Source organism: Ziziphus jujuba, chromosome 1 (genome assembly GCF_031755915.1).
Source record: "Ziziphus jujuba cultivar Dongzao chromosome 1, ASM3175591v1".
Lineage (NCBI taxonomy): Eukaryota > Viridiplantae > Streptophyta > Magnoliopsida > Rosales > Rhamnaceae > Ziziphus > Ziziphus jujuba.
Window position 1 is genome coordinate 46,760,881 of NC_083379.1, and position 19,135 is coordinate 46,780,015.

The 19,135-nt window shown below is 34.0% G+C and overlaps 2 protein-coding genes across 6 annotated transcripts; one reads left to right on the forward strand and one right to left on the reverse strand.

Annotated features, from left to right (window-relative positions):
- The first annotated feature begins 1,725 nt into the window (after positions 1-1,725).
- LOC125419072 (probable N-acetyltransferase HLS1-like) lies at positions 1,726-4,371 on the forward strand. Its single transcript, XM_048464148.2, has 3 exons — positions 1,726-2,094; positions 2,372-2,502; positions 3,379-4,371. The coding sequence occupies exons 1-3, from the start codon at positions 1,891-1,893 to the stop codon at positions 4,253-4,255; spliced, it is 1,212 nt and encodes a 403-aa protein (XP_048320105.2). The 5' UTR covers positions 1,726-1,890; the 3' UTR covers positions 4,256-4,371.
- A 2,942-nt stretch (positions 4,372-7,313) lies between these two features.
- On the reverse strand, positions 7,314-18,431 carry LOC107406596 (ABC transporter C family member 13). 5 transcript variants are annotated; one of them, XM_016013740.4, is made up of 36 exons: positions 18,278-18,430; positions 17,638-17,678; positions 17,449-17,536; positions 17,128-17,283; positions 16,904-17,032; positions 16,460-16,560; positions 16,274-16,337; positions 15,763-16,014; positions 15,422-15,491; positions 15,271-15,331; positions 14,517-14,604; positions 14,304-14,422; positions 13,876-13,973; positions 13,688-13,754; positions 13,398-13,515; positions 13,182-13,298; positions 12,953-13,033; positions 12,624-12,860; positions 12,400-12,501; positions 12,243-12,310; positions 11,955-12,086; positions 11,715-11,862; positions 11,341-11,624; positions 11,088-11,244; positions 10,767-10,942; positions 10,563-10,674; positions 10,432-10,485; positions 10,124-10,246; positions 9,458-9,556; positions 9,290-9,382; positions 9,079-9,189; positions 8,837-8,998; positions 8,573-8,760; positions 8,231-8,420; positions 7,978-8,145; positions 7,314-7,602 (listed from the first exon to the last, which is right to left on the reverse strand). In XM_016013740.4, the coding sequence occupies exons 1-36, from the start codon at positions 18,317-18,319 to the stop codon at positions 7,522-7,524; spliced, it is 4,377 nt and encodes a 1,458-aa protein (XP_015869226.3). In that variant the 5' UTR covers positions 18,320-18,430; the 3' UTR covers positions 7,314-7,521. The 5 variants fall into 5 exon arrangements, 3 of the variants coding, with proteins under 3 accessions (XP_015869226.3, XP_060667308.1, XP_060667309.1); XM_060811325.1 differs by lacking the exon at positions 8,837-8,998; XM_060811326.1 differs by lacking the exons at positions 7,314-7,602; positions 7,978-8,145 and having other exon boundaries at positions 8,277-8,457.
- Positions 18,432-19,135: the final 704 nt, after the last annotated feature.

Genomic DNA, 19,135 nt, shown 5'->3' on the forward strand with positions numbered 1-19,135 from the left:
CTTCTCCCCAAGATTCGAACCCAGCGTGCACTGGCCGGGCTGTGGTGTGCTAACCACTGAGCTCCCACGAGTCTCATTTAACAAAAAAGATGGCAAGTTAGAAAGGATATATATGAATGGATTTTTCATTCAACCATAGATTGTTTTCCATATTTGTGATTATGATTATACAATCAGTACACACGCATATATAGTTTGGAGAAAATGTGGCACCATTGTTATGTTGTGCACATAAGAGGTGTCCCTGTTTGACCAAACGGCAAAAGACACTTGTTTTTCATACTCATCACGTTTCAGGACAATGGCAGAAAAGAAAATTGGCAGTATGGACTGTGGTCCTTTTATTTGCATTCAGATTGTTTAGTCAATACAATGTAATAATTTCTGTTTTGGAAACCTTGTCTAGCAATTTTAGTATATGTATAGACATATATATTCTTAATATCATACCCACATATTGCCACCAAATCGGCAAGTTCTAGATGAACTTTTGCTTTCCCACAAATAGGGCTTATTTGGTGAGTCGGTGACTCTTTGCAATCTATCATATGCTTCGAGATGAGAAAGGTGCTTAGTCACTTCCAAACAAGGAATAATATAGATTATATAAAATATATTCTGTAGTCTTTTATTACACAATTGCACCACGCACATTGTTTTCAGGACATGCATATTAGAAAAAGGAGAGAAATCTTTATGCAAATGATATTGGATTCACATTATTCAAAAAGACTATCCACATGATCATCAAAAAACGTGGTATTCTGCGCATGCTTCTCTATCTCTCTCTCTCTCTCTTACCACCTTCACCAATAATTGGTGCAAAGGGAAAATATAGTTTTATATAGCTTTTGCAATCGCACAACGTTTTGGCACTAATAACCATACCAGAAGTTCATCTTATAAGAAAAAATAATGTTCTTTTACGAAGCTTTTTTTTTTTTTGGAGCAATTTTAGAAAACTAATTTGATTTGATGAATTTAGTCATTTTTTTTTTCTCTTTAATTTCCAAGCTAGTGAAGAGCTTTCGATAAATTTAACGACTTACAAACTAATGACTGATTGAAACACTTAATATATTATGCCATGTATATATAATTTTACTAACATATTTTTACTTTAATGTATATTTTTTGGAATTGTAAGGGCATTCGGCTCTTCTAAATGATGTAAAAATTTCTCAATTAATTTGTACTCATATATATATATATATATATATGAAAAACTAATTGAAAGGAGCTGATTTTTGATAAAATTTCGTAAAGCTTAAAAATCGGTGTATTGAACAAGGATGGATGGATGCATGGAAGAAACGGCCTTATAAGGACCATATAAACAAAGCAAAATCCATGTAGGAGTACATTGCTATCAATATCACCATCATATGGTTATCATAATCACCAGTTGACACTGCACATGACAAAGACTATGTACCTTTCATATTTATTTATCTATTTATTTTAAATGGGAAAACAAATTAAAATGAATGAAAAAGTAGAGGGTATTATTTTAATGTATAAATATTATATTATATAGTGCTAAAAAATGCAAGGGGTATGCATGTACCATGGCGATATATATGAAGCAATAATTGAAACAATATCTGGTCAATCATGAGTCATTCACCAAAGAAAATGGTATAAAGATCTTGCGGCTACGCTCAGTATTAAGAAACAAGTGGAGATGCCACGCAGACAGAGGCTTGTAGTTATATATAGAGAGACAGAATGAAACCGAGAAAGTATAGAAACAGCAAAAATTAGATACAAAGCAAATCAAACACAGAGAGAGAGAGAGAGAGAGAGAGAGAGAGAGAGAGAGAGAGAGAGAGAGAGAGAGATAGAGCAAGCAAGCTCGCTAGGAGCTAATTATAATTAATTAACATCAAGATGGTGCTGAAGATAGCAGCTGATGATGATAATGTTAATCAGGTGGTTGTGGTAAGAGAATACGACGAAGAGAGAGATAAGTTGGCGGTGGAGGAGCTAGAGAGCCGCTGTGAAGTTGGCCAAAAGGGTAAACCTTCTCTTGTGGCCGACCTCATGGGTGATCCTATTTGCCGTGTTCGCCATTTCTCGACTCATATCATGCTGGTATGCTATTACTATACACTAAATCTATCTATATACATATATATAGACTTGCTATACAATACATATCAGTTTTGCACTATAAAGGATAATAGATTTGAACATACAGGTTGTTGTCGTTAAAAGATTGATGGCACGTTTAATAGTGTGGGCTGATGTGTTTTTCAGCAAAAAAAAAATATATATATATATATATATATATGTTGCTATTTTGTTTTTGAACTAGATTGTTTTTTATTGTTTATGTTTTGTTTATATGAATATGTTGTTTATGGAACAGGTTGCAGAGTGTGGAGAAGAAAAAGAGATAGTTGGGTTGGTGAGGGGGTGCGTGAAAGATGTAACAAGAGGGAATTCAGTTTATGTAAAGATGGCCTATATTTTGGGACTCAGGGTCTCACCCACGCACAGGTTAATTTAATTTATTGATTTGTTCCTTTTTTCTCATAAATTAATTTTCGTTTTTGTCTTTGTCTTCATTTTCCCCCAAGATAAGAGCCTTCTATATATATATATATATAAAGCTTCTTCATGAGTTTTGTTTGTTTTTCATGCGTTTCCTTGTACATAAGTCTCTCTTGTGCTTTCTTGTTCTAATCCCCCAAGAAGTGAGAGAGAGAGAGAGAGAGAGAGAGAGAGAGAGAGAGAGAATAGAGAAATAGTGAGAAAGAGAGAGATTAGATTCTTCCATAAAGAGAAGGGGCAATGTTCCTCGTATCATGGAAAGAAGCTGAAGCAAGCGGGCTTGCTAGCCTGTCAATGAAAACATGCATCCATCGTCCAACTATAGGTCCCTAATTAATTAAAACTTTACATTAAAAAATAAATTAAAATTATTAATTACAATATTTGTTCTATTAATATAGATAGAATGTCCCATTCTCATCTCTACCATTGTCTGTACCCTGCTACTAAATTGCTTCATTCACACAGTCCCATCCACCACTAGTTCCTTTTCATTAATTTCCTCCTTGTCCCCTTTATGTTTTTTTTCTTGGCTACACAAAATTCCCCTCCCCTCTTCGATGTGACCCCCAATACGAATTGCATCACTTATAATTAATATTCTTTTTCCTCCCTATCTGCTCTCCTTACACACTATCATCCAAATTGTTCCCTTTGCTTTTGTTTCCAATCTTTTTAATTAACACTACTACAACGCCCACCATCCACTAGATTTTTCACTTTATTTTTTTTGTCATCATGCAAACTTATCTCCAACAAGTATGAGACAAAAAACCCCAATAAAAAATATACTCAAAATCTTTTTTCTTTTTCCTTTTGCAGGAGACTTGGAATTGGGACAAAACTTGTTCAAAAACTTGAACAATGGTGCAAATTAATGGGTGCAGAGTACGCTTACATGGCCACTGATTGTACCAACGAGCCCTCCATCAATTTGTTCACTAAAAAATGTGACTACATAAAGTTTAGGACCCCAACCATGTTGGTTCAACCGGTTCATGCCCATTACAAGCCAATTGGTTGGAAGAGAACCGCCATTGTTCGGGTCCCACCACAGCTAGCTGAGGTTATGTATCGTCGGGTCTTTGCAAGTTCAGAATTCTTCCCAAAAGACATAGACGCCATTTTGGGCAGCAAGCTCAATCTGGGTACCTTCATGGCCATACCAAAAATGTACCTCCCTAAGTGGGACCCAAGAGAGAGTCTTTTTCCTCCCAGTTTTGCTATCATGAGCGTGTGGAATACAAAGGAAGTGTTTAAGCTTCAAGTGAAGGGGGTGTCCATGCTAACCTACGCCTGTTGCGTAGGGAGTAGGGTAGTGGATGCATGGTTGCCGTGGCTGAGATTGCCTTCGTTTCCTGATGTTTTTAGGAAGTTTGGGGTTTATTTCATGTACGGTCTACACATGGAAGGTAAGCATGGGTCCTATTTGATGAAATGTCTCTGCAACTTCGCTCATAATATGGGTAGGGACGATGAAGGATGTGGGGCCGTGGTGGCTGAGGTGGGCCAGAGGGATCCTGTTAGAGAGGTGGTCCCACACTGGAGGAAGTTTTCAGTGGCTGAGGATTTGTGGTGCATCAAGAAGTTTAGAGATGCAAAGCAGCTGGGAGAGAGTAGTGAAACAAGTGAGCCGTCGGATTGGATTAGGTCCCGGTCTTCTTCATCTGTTATTTTTGTTGACCCACGTGACTTTTGAGTACAGTTTTTAGATTAATAATCTCATGTGCAAGTATTACCACCCCACTAAAAAAGGAAAAAAAAAAAAAGTATTTATAATAGTAGATCCAACATCAATGAAATTAATTCACCATCCTTTTAATGAGTTGTGACCACTATACAACTGCCCGCTTCATGCTTATAATAATGAAGAAGAAAAATAAAAACTTTCTACCAAAAATTTTAATTAGTTGTTATAAATAAAGCAACCAAATTATAACATCAAATAAAGTTCTTATTAAACTAACGTAATGAATAATAATAATCGGTGATCATTTTTAAATTTTAAATTCAATTAAATTAGATACTAACATATTTCCTCTTTAATCTAGAATCTAAAAATTATTAATATATAGATAGGTCATTATTATTAGGATTAATTCCAAAACGACATAAATTTAACATGCTATTATAATATCAAATTAAAGGTTATCATAATTCCCAAAAAAAGAAGGAAAAAGAAGAAAAGAAGTGACCACGATTTGTAAGGATGCAAAGCTGCCCTCTAAAATTAGGTCCACTGAATAAAGAGACAGAAAAAACAAAAGTATTGGGGCTTAATACCAATTACAAACTCAGATTGTATGATAACGTGTCATTACAGTGACAAATGGAGATCTCCTTTGCTATGGTCCCCTCCAAAACCTCCCATCTAATCTGTACAAGGAAGAAAAAAAAAGTCTCCAACCCTTCCAAGAACCAAATGAACCACCTGTCATCAAATAGAATCATATAAAATAACAATTTTTTTTTTTAAAAATGAAAATCTGTATAAATATTTAGGAAGAAAAATATTTTTAACCTAAGAATCCGGCTATATATATAAATGCTAACTTTTCAGCTCCACTGCCAATGGCTTTCCTTCCAAGTGTCATAGTCCCCTGCTTTTGTTTCACAAAGATACTGAGACCATAATTGCATTAAAATGGACCCCATGAGAAAATGCTAACTCGTTTTCTATTCCTAAATATTTTGAAAAGCTTTATATGCAAGTTGAAATTTGTTAAAATGGGAATTTGCTTTTTCTCAAGGCTTATTCACTAAATGCCATGCAAAAACCATTGTTATTCTTTGCCCTCTATTCTTTACATCTATTGGATATTTGGTTCTTTTGAAATTCATATTATATAAAGTAAAACTACCAGTCTAACTAATGATAAATATATTTTAAAAAAAGGCTTAAATTTTTGGTCATTATACATTTTGGATAGAATTCTGAAAACGTCTTTTTGGGAAGCTTCCAATTAATGTTATTTACTAGCATTTATTGGCCAATTTGATCACTGAAAGAAGAATAATTGTGCCTCTGCCAAAATTGTTATCACAATCCTTGCCTGGTAGCTATGGTACAAAAGCTATTCTAATCTTCTTTACCTAAGATCTCTGATTTTCAATTTCACCCCAAAAAAAAAAAAAAAAAAATCTCTAATTTTCAAGGGAATTTTCTCCATTATAATATTATAGCTAATCTTCCTCACCATGCTTCCCAACTCGTGCAATTATATAATCCCTAAACTATTACCTATCCAAATTAAAGCTAAACTTAATTAATTCCATATCTCCAGTGAATCAAAGAAATTCAGGACCACCCTATAGTTCCAGAATGTTGCCTATAAACCCTTCTGTAATCACAAGTTATGGGCTAAGAGTCAAAAGAGGTGTTGTTATTCATATCCAAAAAGTGTTGGTTTATTCGACATTAAAAGAATGTTAGTATTGGTTTTTGAGAGGATACAGATTCTTAAGATGAGATTTTGTTGATGATGGCCATGATCCTCCTCTATCATCGGTGAATTCCAGAGAGTCAAAAGCAAGCTTTCTAAGAGAATACACAATAACCTATTGTTCTCTGCCTAAATATTCTTCCTTGGGATTTAATCTTTCTTTTTTGGTGATTTTTGTTAGGAGGCCAATGATGTTTTCGAAATCTATTCTGTTGCACTGTTATTTGATTATTTATTCAATTAGGGTACTAAATGCTAGTATAATTATTCGGTATCTGGCATCAAAGATAAATTAAAAAAAAGATCATGAATAATCGCCATATTTGATACGCATTCACCTTTGGCTTACTTCTGTTGAATTGGTTGCATGTACCACCAAATTTATGCCTTTCATAACTGAATTAATTAAACTTTATGATGCATAACATCATTATGTGTAATTTTGATTAATCCCGAAGTTCCGGCCAAGGAAATTTTATAGCCAAACAGGCAAAGAAAAGAAGGCGAGTCACAGCAAGTGATCATGTGGAACATAACAGTGGCATAATTATAATGGGTTCTATGGGGGGTGTTTAGCAAAAACAATTTTTTTTTTTCCTTCTCTGATAAGATGGAAATTTTCAGAAATGTTAAAACGTTTTATTTTGTGGTTAATTAGTTGATTAAGATCTAGTACAAGGGACGTGCGTCAAAACATGTCTTTTTACAAACATGATAGAAGTTGTTTATATGTCTATTCTGTCAACTTGGCTCAAGCACTGTTAGTTTAATTTGCTGGTTAGATTAGTTTAATTTGCTGGTTTGATTGTCTTTGTCTTTCCGTGTCTTCCGCCACGTCCAAACCAAATTAGTTGATGGTTGGATCATCATCATCATCATCATCACGTACCGCATTATCTTATCATCATCATCGTCGTCATTTCATAATTGTCACTATTTGCAACAAGAGAACCATAAAAGAAATTCATAGTCCAACTTAAATATTCAATGTTTTTTCTAGGAAGAGAAAAAGGAAAAAAAAAAAAACTCTTATGCTGCCAGCATTTCATGATTTACCGATTAGAGATTTCTTCTCTTATGATAAGCAATTTATGCAGCATCAGTTTACCAGCTTGATTGCCAAATGCAGTTGGTGGCATCTTATCTGAATAATTCTGATTGATGACTGTTATCCTGTTTTAGTCATTTTATTATTATTATTATTATTATTTCTCTATATACACCAAATGTGATGCTATTGCTAAGAAATTTATGCTACCTAATTTCCCTTAATCGTTATGATAATTCCTACGTTAAATAGCTTTAGTGACCATATGAATGAGTTGCATCTGGTTTTGATCTCCATTTTTGCAATTAGAAGACCTGTTACAATATTGTATCCTAACAAGTTGAGGAAATTGATTAACAGATTCATGAGACGATCATAGGATGACATGATAAGAGAGCTAATAGTGTTAGTTACAAGGAGTGAATGGATTTGTTTGTTCTGTAAAACCAAATTTGCAGAGTGGTTGTTAGGATCTCACATAGTCGAAGCTTTAGCAAAATTTGAAAATCTTGAAAGCCCATTTTGTAGGAGAACCTGCGGGTTTCCTTGTTCAACCTGTACAACAACAATGGGCATGGTGAAAAGAAGAAATACAACATTCTAAATTAAATTAGGTTGATAAATGACTTTAAATTCATACAGTTTTCAACAATTTGGTTGCCTTCTCATGCAATATACTAAATTCCAAAATTTTATGACACAATGAGGATTTTGCTTCCATTGTTCTTGACAAATGCATGACATACTTGTTCTTGTGATGCCTAGGTGTCTGTTATCCTACTATTTATAACCCAGGATCTCAACAGAATCTCCTCTTGGCAAATAGAATTGTGTAAGTAGGTCAATAGTTTAGTGTAAATATATATCAAATATATTATGTTTATATATGTATGCATGATATGCATAAAAACATAGTCAACAATGACATACCAGGATACCATGATCAAGGATCAGAATGTTGTCCATATTCAAAACTGTCAAAATACGATGAGCAATTGTGATCACAGTCATGCCTCTGCATTCACTGGATATGGTATTTTGTAATATCGATGCAGTTTGAGAATCGACACTGGCAGTGCACTCGTCCAAACACAGAACCTAACATTACAAATCTTGACTGTTACTTTTATACGAAGTAATACTTGGTATTATCTCCCTGCCAGAAAGAATTCTGTATCCTTACCTTTGAGGACTTCAGAAGTGCACGTGCAAGGCAAAGAAGCTGACGTTGGCCAACAGAAAATGACATCCCAGATTGCTTTATGTGGATATCTAGCCCTCCTAGTGCTTCAACTTCTTCTTTTACATGGCACTTCTCCAAAGCCTTCCAAATCTTAGAGTCTTGACTCAATTTCAATGGATCAAGATTATCCCTTGGAATTTGGAGGAAAGTACCAACATATGAATTTACTAACCATTTACATGAAACCATTAAATATGGCACCTACTCAGTATTTGATGAAAACACAAAAACAGTTCACAGCAAATGTGTCAGAATCAGTGACAGAACATTCCAATGAAGTACCTTAATGATCCTTCAAATAGAAATGGACTTTGAGGAACAACTGCAAAATGAGCTCGAAGATCCCTAACAGGAACATCAGCTATGTTTATGCCATCCACAGTAATACATCCTCCACATATTGGAGTCAAGCGGAAAAGAGCGTTCAAGACACTAGACTTTCCAGCTCCAGTTCTTCCAATGATTCCAACCTGAACAGGACGCATGTATGAACAGTCTTAACAGCAAAGTTTTTTAACCAAATTTCAGACCAAGTATTGTTACCACCTGCATCCCTCCCTCAATGGTGAAAGTAACATCTTTAAGTGCAGCTGGCAAAGATGGCATATATCTCAAGGTAACATTTTGAAATTCAATCAGTCCTTGAAATGGCCAATTAGGACTTAAGGATCGGTCTCCATGTAGTTCTTCTTCAGGAACGTTCATATACTGGTATCAGTTAAAATACCAAATGTAAACAGCCAGTTATGCAGTTGCATAAGAGGAATTAGAAGGTTTGTCTTTTGTACCTCGAGAGCTCTTTCAACAGAAACCATTTCCTTCTCTGTTTCAGTGAAACTCGTCAAAAAGCTTCCCAATGAAGACACAACCGGAGCTGCATAAGAAAGAGCCAAGCCTACCTATATAGATGCATAAGTTACCTCGAGCTTATATTTCAAAAGGAGAATGTGACTTATAGATGTTGAAAGAAAAATGATGGTTTGAAAGTATGGAGCTTACCAGCCCTGGGGTTCCAAAACTAACTGGTAAATTTCCATGCGATCCAATAACAGCCATGATGGCGATAAATAATATGATAAATGCTGCCAATAACTGAAAGAAGATCATCCATCACTACAATTAGTCACAAAATGTTGTAAATATATCCCTGATCCAGCAAGTGTATACCTGAATGCGCAAAGAAAGCCACAAGCTTGCTATTAACTCTGTGTAAGAAGTTTGCTGATACAATCTCACATGCTCGGTGAATCTAGTGAAGAAACACTCCTGTCCATAACCATTTGTTTGTAGATGTTAATATCTCCTTTAGCAAAATAACATCATGTGAAATAAGTATGAATTTAAAACTGTGGCAGCTCAACGGCTCAAGAAAGCTATAGGGACTCTTTCCTGGTTAATAAGGAGGAAGAAAGTCAAGTACTCATCAACTAACCATACTAAAACTTTTTATCAAACTTTCAAGTTTCAACATAATAAATTGAACTATGATTTCAATAATACTAACCATACTAAAACTTTTTATCAAACTTTCAAGTTTCAACATAATAAACTGAACTATGATTTCAATAATATATAAGTACTATCCCAGATGGTTAGAAGAGGAACATACTATGTTTGTTTAAAGGTTGACTTACAGAAAGGTCTGAGGTAAGCTTATTGGAGCAAGGTTATAGATCCTTCTTCTCATACTGCTAGTGGTAAGGCCGTTACAAGATTTTTTCGACAGAGAAATAAAGTATTCCTCTCTAGAAACATCATTACGACATTTAACTGAACAATGGTGCAATCAAAGATTTGCATTGCTAATTCTATCAATCAGTCACAACAACATACCTCAGATTTGAAGGCCCTTATAGTTGACGAACCATCGAGTGTTTCTGTGAAGGATGCATATATGGGAGATCGAGAAACACTGTCTAGCCTTCGCAGTTCCCTTGATGTTGACCTGTAGAAGAACTAAAGAAATTTTCAGTTAGAATCATGTCAAACTACAATCATATTGTGAAGCACTAAAGCCTTTGAATTAGTGACGAGGATGATTAGAGAATACAAGAATATTTGAGGGTGATAACTAAAAACTAAAATAAAGTCAAATGAAAAAATTAGATATAAATATATATATATATATATATGAAACATACCTGAAGTTTGCTGTAGATATACCAAAATGGCAGCAGCAAAAGCAGAAATAAGACCTAGAAATATAAACGAGATGGTTAAATGGTTAGAATTCTTGAAAGGGTGAGTAGCAAAGTGAACATTTGCTGGATACCTGAACAAAGGACAAAACTACTGCAATCCCCAGTAGACCAACAAAATTTGCTAGGAGAATGTTGAGGATGAATGGAAGAGAATCATCGATTGTATAAAGATCTGAAGACATCCTACATAAAACAAGAAATACATAGGTTATAACAGATTATAATAAACAGAAACTGGTGCAATTTTTTTAATGCATTATGCATTATATTCTAACCTGTTTAATATTCTTCCACCTGGAGTCTGATCAAAGAATTGCACCGGTGCATTGACAAGCTTTTCAAGCAGCGTATTATGCACCTTAACTGCGGCTCTCAAGCCGCCAAATGCAAATGAGAAAGCTCTCACCAATGTAAGGAAGGAATTTATGATACAAAATATGCACAGTATAATCTGCACTAACTCAATGGAAACAGAAAGAACAACTCTCAGTAAGAAGTTTGAGGACTTCTTTTTTATGCCTCTTACCTTTCAATATAAAAAGATGAAGGACAAGGGAAATGAAAGAATTACATGAATCTCTAGGGCAGCTTATTACCAGATAAAAGGACGTGGAGTATTCTTTCTGATGGCTTGCTGTGGTATCAACCCAATATGATAGCCACAAATCATTTCCATGGCGAGAAGCTTGCATTAAAGCTGCTGACATGCATATTACAATTGTGATGACCCAACCAGAAAATGCAGCATAATTCCTGTAACAGATAATAAGAATAAATTGCAAAATACATATAGTTTTAGTTACAAAATTTCCAAAAATGTTATAATTCCTTGCATGTACTTTTACCCACTTGTAGACAGTAAGTTCAACTCTGCCTTCTTTCCGAGCCTCAACTTCGATGATCTCTTGTACTACCTCTGAAGCAGATGCAGTATTTTCCTCTATGAGTGACTTTTGTTCAACTTCAGTACCAGTATCCATGCCATATTCTTGTCCTTGATTATGACCAATTGTATCAAGTTCATTCAGTGGAGAGAACGCTGAATATGAAGACACTGACAAATCAGTTGAGTTTCCTATCCACTTCACTTGTCCTTTATCCATAACAATAATCAAATCAGCTGAAGACATTGCCTGTAAGGTGAAGGAACAGAGAATTTCCTTTCTGCTTATTATCTCAAGTAGAAATCTCTACAAAACAATGTATAGAGATTCAGGGGGTACCTGAATATTATGAGTACAAAGCACACAAGTTTTCTCCTTCATGAGAGGGCCCATAATGGCATTATATAATATCCACCGACCAACTTGTGCATCAACCGCACTAAGGACATCATCAAGCAAAAAAATATCTGACCCATGATAGATAGCCCTGTAATTGCACAGAGTTATGACTATGAGAACGAATTTGATGAGGGAAGCTCGTTCAGAAAATAAAATTTTAAGAAAATATAGAGTTGTAACCTGGCCAAAGCAAGTCGAGCTCGCTGTCCACCAGACAAGTTGAGTCCTTTTTCTCCAATATAAGCCATGTCACCTCCAACCATTGATGAAATATCAACATCCAATGCACATGCCTTTACAGTATCAGAGTATCTGTTAGAAAGAAAAAGAAACAACAGGCTCTGAAAATTTTTGGCACATAACATAAAAAAGAAAGCAAGATTTATAAGGAAACAGAGCTTAAATAATCAAACTTATGAGAAAAGAAAAAGGAAGAATTGAATTTCTTGGTTGTTGACAGAATTTTACCTTTCCAGATCATAATTCTTTCCAAACAGTATATTATCACGAATTGTTCCAGAGAGAATCCAAGGGACCTACATTTTTCAGGAAGTAAAAACTATGAAAATGAAGTCTATTCTAAAAGAATTCAAATATGATAGCCATGTAAAGACAATTTATGAACCTGTGGTACGTATGCTATAGATCCATTTGAATGTATTGATCCACGGACAAGCTGCATTTCTCCCAAAATTGAATTCAACAGTGATGATTTTCCTGATCCAACCTGACCACATGTGTAAATGTGACAGAAGGGTGAATGCAGTGAATTTCAAATTTAGGATCCTCATACCATAATATTTATCTAGACAAACAGAACTGCATGAAAACCCCATGCACAAATCTAACCTCTCCAATTACTGCAATGAATGAACCCCTTGGAAGACTTAGATCCACATGATTCAGCAATGGAATCTGTTCGTCTATGTCACTGGTTGACCAAGAACAACATGCATCATGGAAGACAACTGCCATATCTTCAAAAGAAAATTCAGACTGTGAGGATGAATTTTGTGTCTTTTCCAGCTTGGACTTGCAGTCAGAGCAAGATAAAAACCTGCTCAACCGCCTGGTAGATATAAAGGCCTAGATAACATACAAAACAAATCATTTGTTCATAATTATAGAGTTTTAAAGTCTTAAAATTTAAAAAAAAATTATGGCACAAGGAGACTCACATCAATTAATCCGTTAATAACCCATGGAAATGAGTTTAGAGGAGAAATCAGAGTATTAAACAAAGCAAGACAGGTAAAGACCTGCATTAATGTTTTTCAGAGAAATCAAACTTGCTTAACAATTGCAATATTGTTAATACTGAGAATGAAAAATAAAAAATGAGATGAAATGCACAAACAATTTTAAAAAATTAAAAACTTGCATGAACATGAGGAACAGTTAGTATACCACTGCAGCATCAAGTTGATGTCCTGTCAATGTGAAGAGTCCAAATGTTGAAAGAGAGAAAAGAGTTGGTGTTGTGGCCCAAAAGAATACACACCATGCATCCAAGTATTTCCTTGTCTAATGAAGAATATCAGACATTATAGTTCACAATAAAAATTGAAGAACTCATGCAAAAATTATCAATTGCATTACTCTCTACTAAAATTATAGCCATACAGTTAAGTGCGTGACTTCTAAAGATCTTGTCTCCATCAACCAACAAGAAAAAAGAAGCTCCCAGCCATACATCTTCAAAGTCCGAATATATGTCAAAAGTTCTCCTGTCCTCCTAATCCTATTAACCAACATAATAATAGAGTCTTAGTAAATAAATAAATACTCTTTTCTTTTTGTAATTATAATGATCTTTTCTAGCCCCTGCTTCAGACTAAGCTATTTCACCCTTGCTAAAGGGCAAAGCTTCCCGGTGTCATAGAAAGTGAAATAAAAGAAAATTTGGAATTTACCTCTCATCTTTTTGCTTCATCATTTTCTCAGTAGCTGTTGCGATCATCTGAGATATCCATTTATTCACTGCACATAAGAAGTTTTCTCAATCCTAAGATAAACAAAGAAAATTTCTAAAAAAATAAGCTGTAACAACGTCCAAAAGAGTATTAAACAAACGACTTCAATCGAGGAATGATGCGATTACCTGGTATCAATGAGATTGTAATCACGAGTCCGGAAACAAATGCGAATTTGACTTGTGTATATAGAAGGTACAAAGCCACTCCAATTTGAAAAGGCAAGCTGAGATAGTCATGAAACCATAACAATCAAAATATTGCATACAGCAATCATGAAAAGAAATTTTCTTAGCTTTCTGAATTATGATAGTCTTTACAAATTGCTAATACAACCTAAGATTTACAAAGGTTAAGCATAAAAAGAATGAAATAAAATAAGATTCCAAATTTTAGAACAGCATTATCAGGGGAAATAATCAAAGCTCTGGAAATATAGTAGAGTTTGAAAGTGGTTCAATGTCTTCACCTGAACTTGGTTCCAGATTGAAATTAAACTGACAAAATGATAGACAAAGTTAATTAAGTACAATAAGAAGTTTATTTGGTTCATTACCTCCACAAGTCGTGGATGCTGTTGCACAAGTTGACAGTACGATCAGCATCTACAGACATAAATGTCTGAATTTCACCCTCAGTAAATTTTGACCGCTCTGCTAGATTGATGCATAGACACTAGAAAACAAGTGTGAATATGAAGTTTAAAAAAAAGGAAAATGAATTGGGAGTTCTAGCAAAGCCTGAATAATCCAGGGAAGATGAAGAATACTTTTTGATAAATAACAGTCATAATACTTGATCTTAGCTTTAGCCTCAGCTTGGCAAGATGAAAACTGTATTGTGTATCTAAAAATGATCTGCATAATAGAAGACCAACATTCTCTCAGATTTAGTGTTAGATAAAGTCAGTATAATCAAGAAACAATATTTAACATATAGTATGCACTGCAATCAAATTAGATTTTACCCCAAAATGAATAAGGTTAGGATACGGCTATGCAGGTATATAAATCATAAACACAGTTAGCTTTCCTTCCATCATGGTTTGCAGGAACAGAACTGGGAACAGTAAAAACTATTTTAGATTAAGAGAACACATAATTGCATCATTATCTCAACTTTTATGCCTTGAAAACAGTTCATCACTAATTCAATATTGTTCATTATGATATACCTAATTAAGTAGAAAAGTGAATTGCAAATAATTTAAGATACCAGCAATGACTTTTCTAGAAAATTAACCTGATTTATAACAAGCACAGTCCTCTTAGATACAGTCAAATTCATGTTAATTAAGATAAACTTTTTTTTTAATTGAAAATAAATACCATAACTAATCTTAATGCATGTCCTAAATGCCATTATAGCAGATAAATTGTTTCTTTCTCTTAATATATTACAAAAAAAAAAAAAATGCAAGAGAAAATGTTTGAATCTATGTCAAGTACATGAAGGTGGGGAAAAACCAAATTAAACAAAAGAAGAAGAAAGAAAACATCTTGAGATCCAAGATTAAGAGTTACTTGAAGATAGACGTGAGGCCCAAGAGGACTGCAAGAAGATAACCATCTGGATTTCCTGAACCTGATAGAGAAAACATGACAGTAGTTATGTTGAAATGAATGGTAGGAGAGTAATAAAGAATTAAAAGATTGCCATTGGTGGCTGCAAAACCTTGTTGAAGAAACCGAATCAGCCTATTGAGAAGCAATGGTCCAGCAAAGCCAACACTATCATTAATCACCTGGATTTCGTAAAACATATTCAACAAAAACTCTTGATATGCATCAAGCACTACATGAAATCGTTTAAAAATGCAATAATAAATGAATTTGTTTCATAAAAAGAAAATAATATATTTGCAAAATTTGTAAAATTTCAATACATATATACTTATGTCCCAAATCAGGTAAAATGATAAAATTATAATTAAAATTAATTTTTTAAAACTATCTTCATCGTAAATGGCAATAAGGCATTTTGATTTTTGATGTTTGATTTTTCTTTTTTGTTACCTTTAGGAAACCGATACGAAAATATGGCCATCCATATGCACCACAAATTGCCCTAAAGAGGGATGGACTAGAGCAATTATCAGTATGTTGAGACTGCCAACAGCTTAACAATTGATGATGACAAGAAGTGGGATCCATATCGGTAGGAAGCTGAAGCAAATCTTCAAAGTCAAGCTGCTTTGTTGCACCATGATTCATCACAGAAATGATAGATTTGAATGTAAGAATATCCAAACAACTCCAAATGGTTCCCTTCAACAACACAAATTCAATATAAGTGTTATTTACAAGTTTATTGAACTCAGAAAGAAAGTAAGACTAGTAACCCATAATTCATAGCCCTATTACTATATTTTACATATTGGAGATTAAATTAACAAGGATAACAGTCAGATTTTAAGAAGATAGTGAAAATAGAACATATAGAATAAGTTGTGACTATGCCTATAAACTATTTAATTTAAAAGGCAAAAAATATCTCCTAGAGATAAGATGACAGCATTTTACTTACAAAGTCCCTATGACAACCTTCTTCAAGGTCCACATCACCTGAAAGTAGAGGGTCTTCCACTGAACTGCAATTTTGCCAAGCAGAAGGTGTACAGGTTCAATGAATCTCAATAGTTCTATCAGACTGTACTGAAGCAATGATGTTTGCTAAAATGACAACAGCAGAAAGAAATTTGACCATACATACCTGCCCTTAGGATATCCCCGTTTTAGTCTGATAATGTTAATTGACAATGCAAACATGATATCCAATAAAACAATACAGCTCTCTTTAAGACATCTCAATACCTGCCAAAGGCGTAAATTACAGTGACTTTATGTTTAATTTACCAAGAACAGAAAAAGAGTAGGAAAAATTTAGATTGAAATCTATTCTTCCAAGCTAAAAGGTCTCTATGGTTCATATGTATCTTTGAGAGTACTTTCTTCTCCTGTTTCACTTAATTAGAAAAAACAATCCAGTGCCTACAATGTATATAGTAGAATGTAACTACAATATTTGTTAGACCAACCATTACAAATATATATTCAATCATTCACACACTACAGTAAAAGGTATGTCATGCACTGGAATTATCAACTGAAAAAACCCATTTAGCAGCTCATGGCTATAAAAAAACATCAATTTTACCTCAAATGATGTATATACTGTTAGCAAATGGGGGATCTCCAGAAGCAGTTTTACAATCCACCAGAAGCATAGGATACAGTTGCATAAAATGTGGCAGTTGGCGCACTTTGATAAAAGAATGACAGTGGTCTACATATTGAAAAGCAAAGAGAGTGAATACATCTTCTAAGATATAGCATATTTTCTAACAACATACACAGCAATTACAAGTTATAGAAGCTTACCCACACTGCGAAGCGAGAACATCTGAGAAACCATTCATGATGTGCAATTAACCCTCCCTGAAATGCTCTCTTTAAAAGCAGAACTATGTCCAAAAGGGTCAAACATACTCCAATGGCAGGAAGAAATTGCAAGGAAATCTTTTCTGAAAGTTTTATCTGATTAATTACTAAAAGCCATTAGTATATGCAAAAAAATCTTGGAATTAATATTAGACAATGCATATTTGATCTAATTTAGCATTAGGATAGCAAATGTTATTTATTTTTCCCTTTCTTTTATGAACAAGCAAAAAAGAACATATGCAACATGATAAAACTCACCCTCCAAATTCTTCTGCTATTTCTTTTGGTAATTCCGAGTATAGCAATCATAAAGACTGTTACTACATTTGCCCCAAAACCTAAAACAGTAAGGGATTGTAAAGGAAAAAAGCAATTTATAATTAAAACTAAAATTAGTTTTGTAGGAAAGAGTAAATCACACTGGACCCTCCAAACTCAAAAGGATATATGTTCTCGAAACACAATGAGAGAATATTCTTATCCCATACCTGAAACCCAGAACAAGGAACCATCAGTACTACATGTATCAAAAATCTAATTTCTACTAATTTAATTACTTTCCATTATTCTAATTTGAAATATTATTATAAAAAGAATGAATTAGAAACATCACCAAACTTGTAAACCGTTTATCCATGGACCACAATTTCCTTTACTCGGATGGTCCATCACTATTAATTATTGAAATTAGAACTGAAAGATAACGGACATTCAAAACCTGGCTCTGGTTTCTTAAACTTGTTCTAAATTTTTCAACCCAAAAAAAAAAAAAGAAAAAAAAAATTGCAGAAAATTTTATAATTATTTCATTTTATTTTTGTTTAATTTTAAACAGATAACAGATAAAAAACACAGCAAGGAAAGAAAACTAAGCAAACACTGGATCGGTATTTGGTAGCTGAGAAAAGAAAGGAAAATATATACACCAAAAGCTCCATTCAGCAGAGACTGAAACAAGACCCTCCTCGTTGTGCTAATTAATTAGCAAACCAAAGTTTGTTCATTTCTTGAGACGGAAGGAAAATTTTATTATTTTTTATTTATTTAAAAAAAAAAAGAAGAATAAAGAAAAACAAAGAGAGCGTACGGGTGGAGAATTGGAACACATTAGCTTCATGAAGTCGTCCATGGCTGGCTGCTGTGTGAATCGTTTTGGGTCTAAGACGGTGTTGGGCTAGGCGAGAGCGAGGAGGCACTGTGTGTTCCAGTCCATGCATTTAATATATAGAAAAATCAATGCTTTTTATTTTTTATTTTTTAATTTCAGTTTTATAGCTCACTCACTCACTCACTTGGAGGAAAAGTACACGTGGGGGACACATCATTCATATTCAAGCTTATTTTATTAGTTATTTAACTTTTTCTAAATCATTTATGAATAACTATGTAAATAATTGCACTTTTATCCAAATGTGAAAAATGGACAATAATAGGAGGAATGAAATGCACGAACCAATTAAAAAAAAAAAAAAAAAGGAATAAAAGAGGATGGAGAAAAATAATACAAACAAAACTACTTTAAATAAATGGGATGCAGCTTGTATTACTTTTCTTTTGTTTTCATCTTTTTCTTTTTTTAATTTTGTGCTTGGGATACTGGGGATCGAATAAAACCTTTTTTTTTTTTTTGGGGGGGGTAATGGTAAAAAGTGCTTTTTTAGAAGTGTGGAAACCCAAGACGTCTCAAGCGTGCGCTCCACATCACTCATCTGATGGTGATCCACCTCCTTTCTAGCTAGCTTTTCCCAAAAGCAGCATATACCCTCACACAAACATCCCATAATGGGATTATACATTTTTTAACAAATCAAATTATTACTTTTTCCTTTTTCTTTTTGCTAAATAATCAAATTATTACTATTAAATAATTCATTCATTCATTAATTCTATTCTATACGGCCCAGGTCATAGTATCCTGAGCACGGTCCGGCCTGTGTTTCATATA

What these genes read in the sequence shown, in the direction of transcription:
- LOC125419072 (XM_048464148.2), top strand. Translation starts at nt 1,891, where the DNA reads ATGGTGCTGAAGATAGCAGCTGATGATGATAATGTTAATCAGGTGGTT. An exon ending in TCTCGACTCATATCATGCTG is followed by an intron (nt 2,095 to 2,371) that starts GTATGCTATTAC and finishes TTTATGGAACAG; the next exon opens with GTTGCAGAGTGTGGAGAAGA. An exon ending in AGGGTCTCACCCACGCACAG is followed by an intron (nt 2,503 to 3,378) that starts GTTAATTTAATT and finishes TTCCTTTTGCAG; the next exon opens with GAGACTTGGAATTGGGACAA.
- LOC107406596 (XM_016013740.4), bottom strand. Translation starts at nt 18,319, where the DNA reads ATGGACGACTTCATGAAGCTAATGTGTTCCAATTCTCCACCC. An exon ending in TCATTGTGTTTCGAGAACAT is followed by an intron (nt 17,537 to 17,637) that starts ATATCCTTTTGA and finishes ACAATCCCTTAC; the next exon opens with TGTTTTAGGTTTTGGGGCAA. An exon ending in GGTGGAAGAATATTAAACAG is followed by an intron (nt 10,675 to 10,766) that starts GTTAGAATATAA and finishes TGTTTTATGTAG; the next exon opens with GATGTCTTCAGATCTTTATA.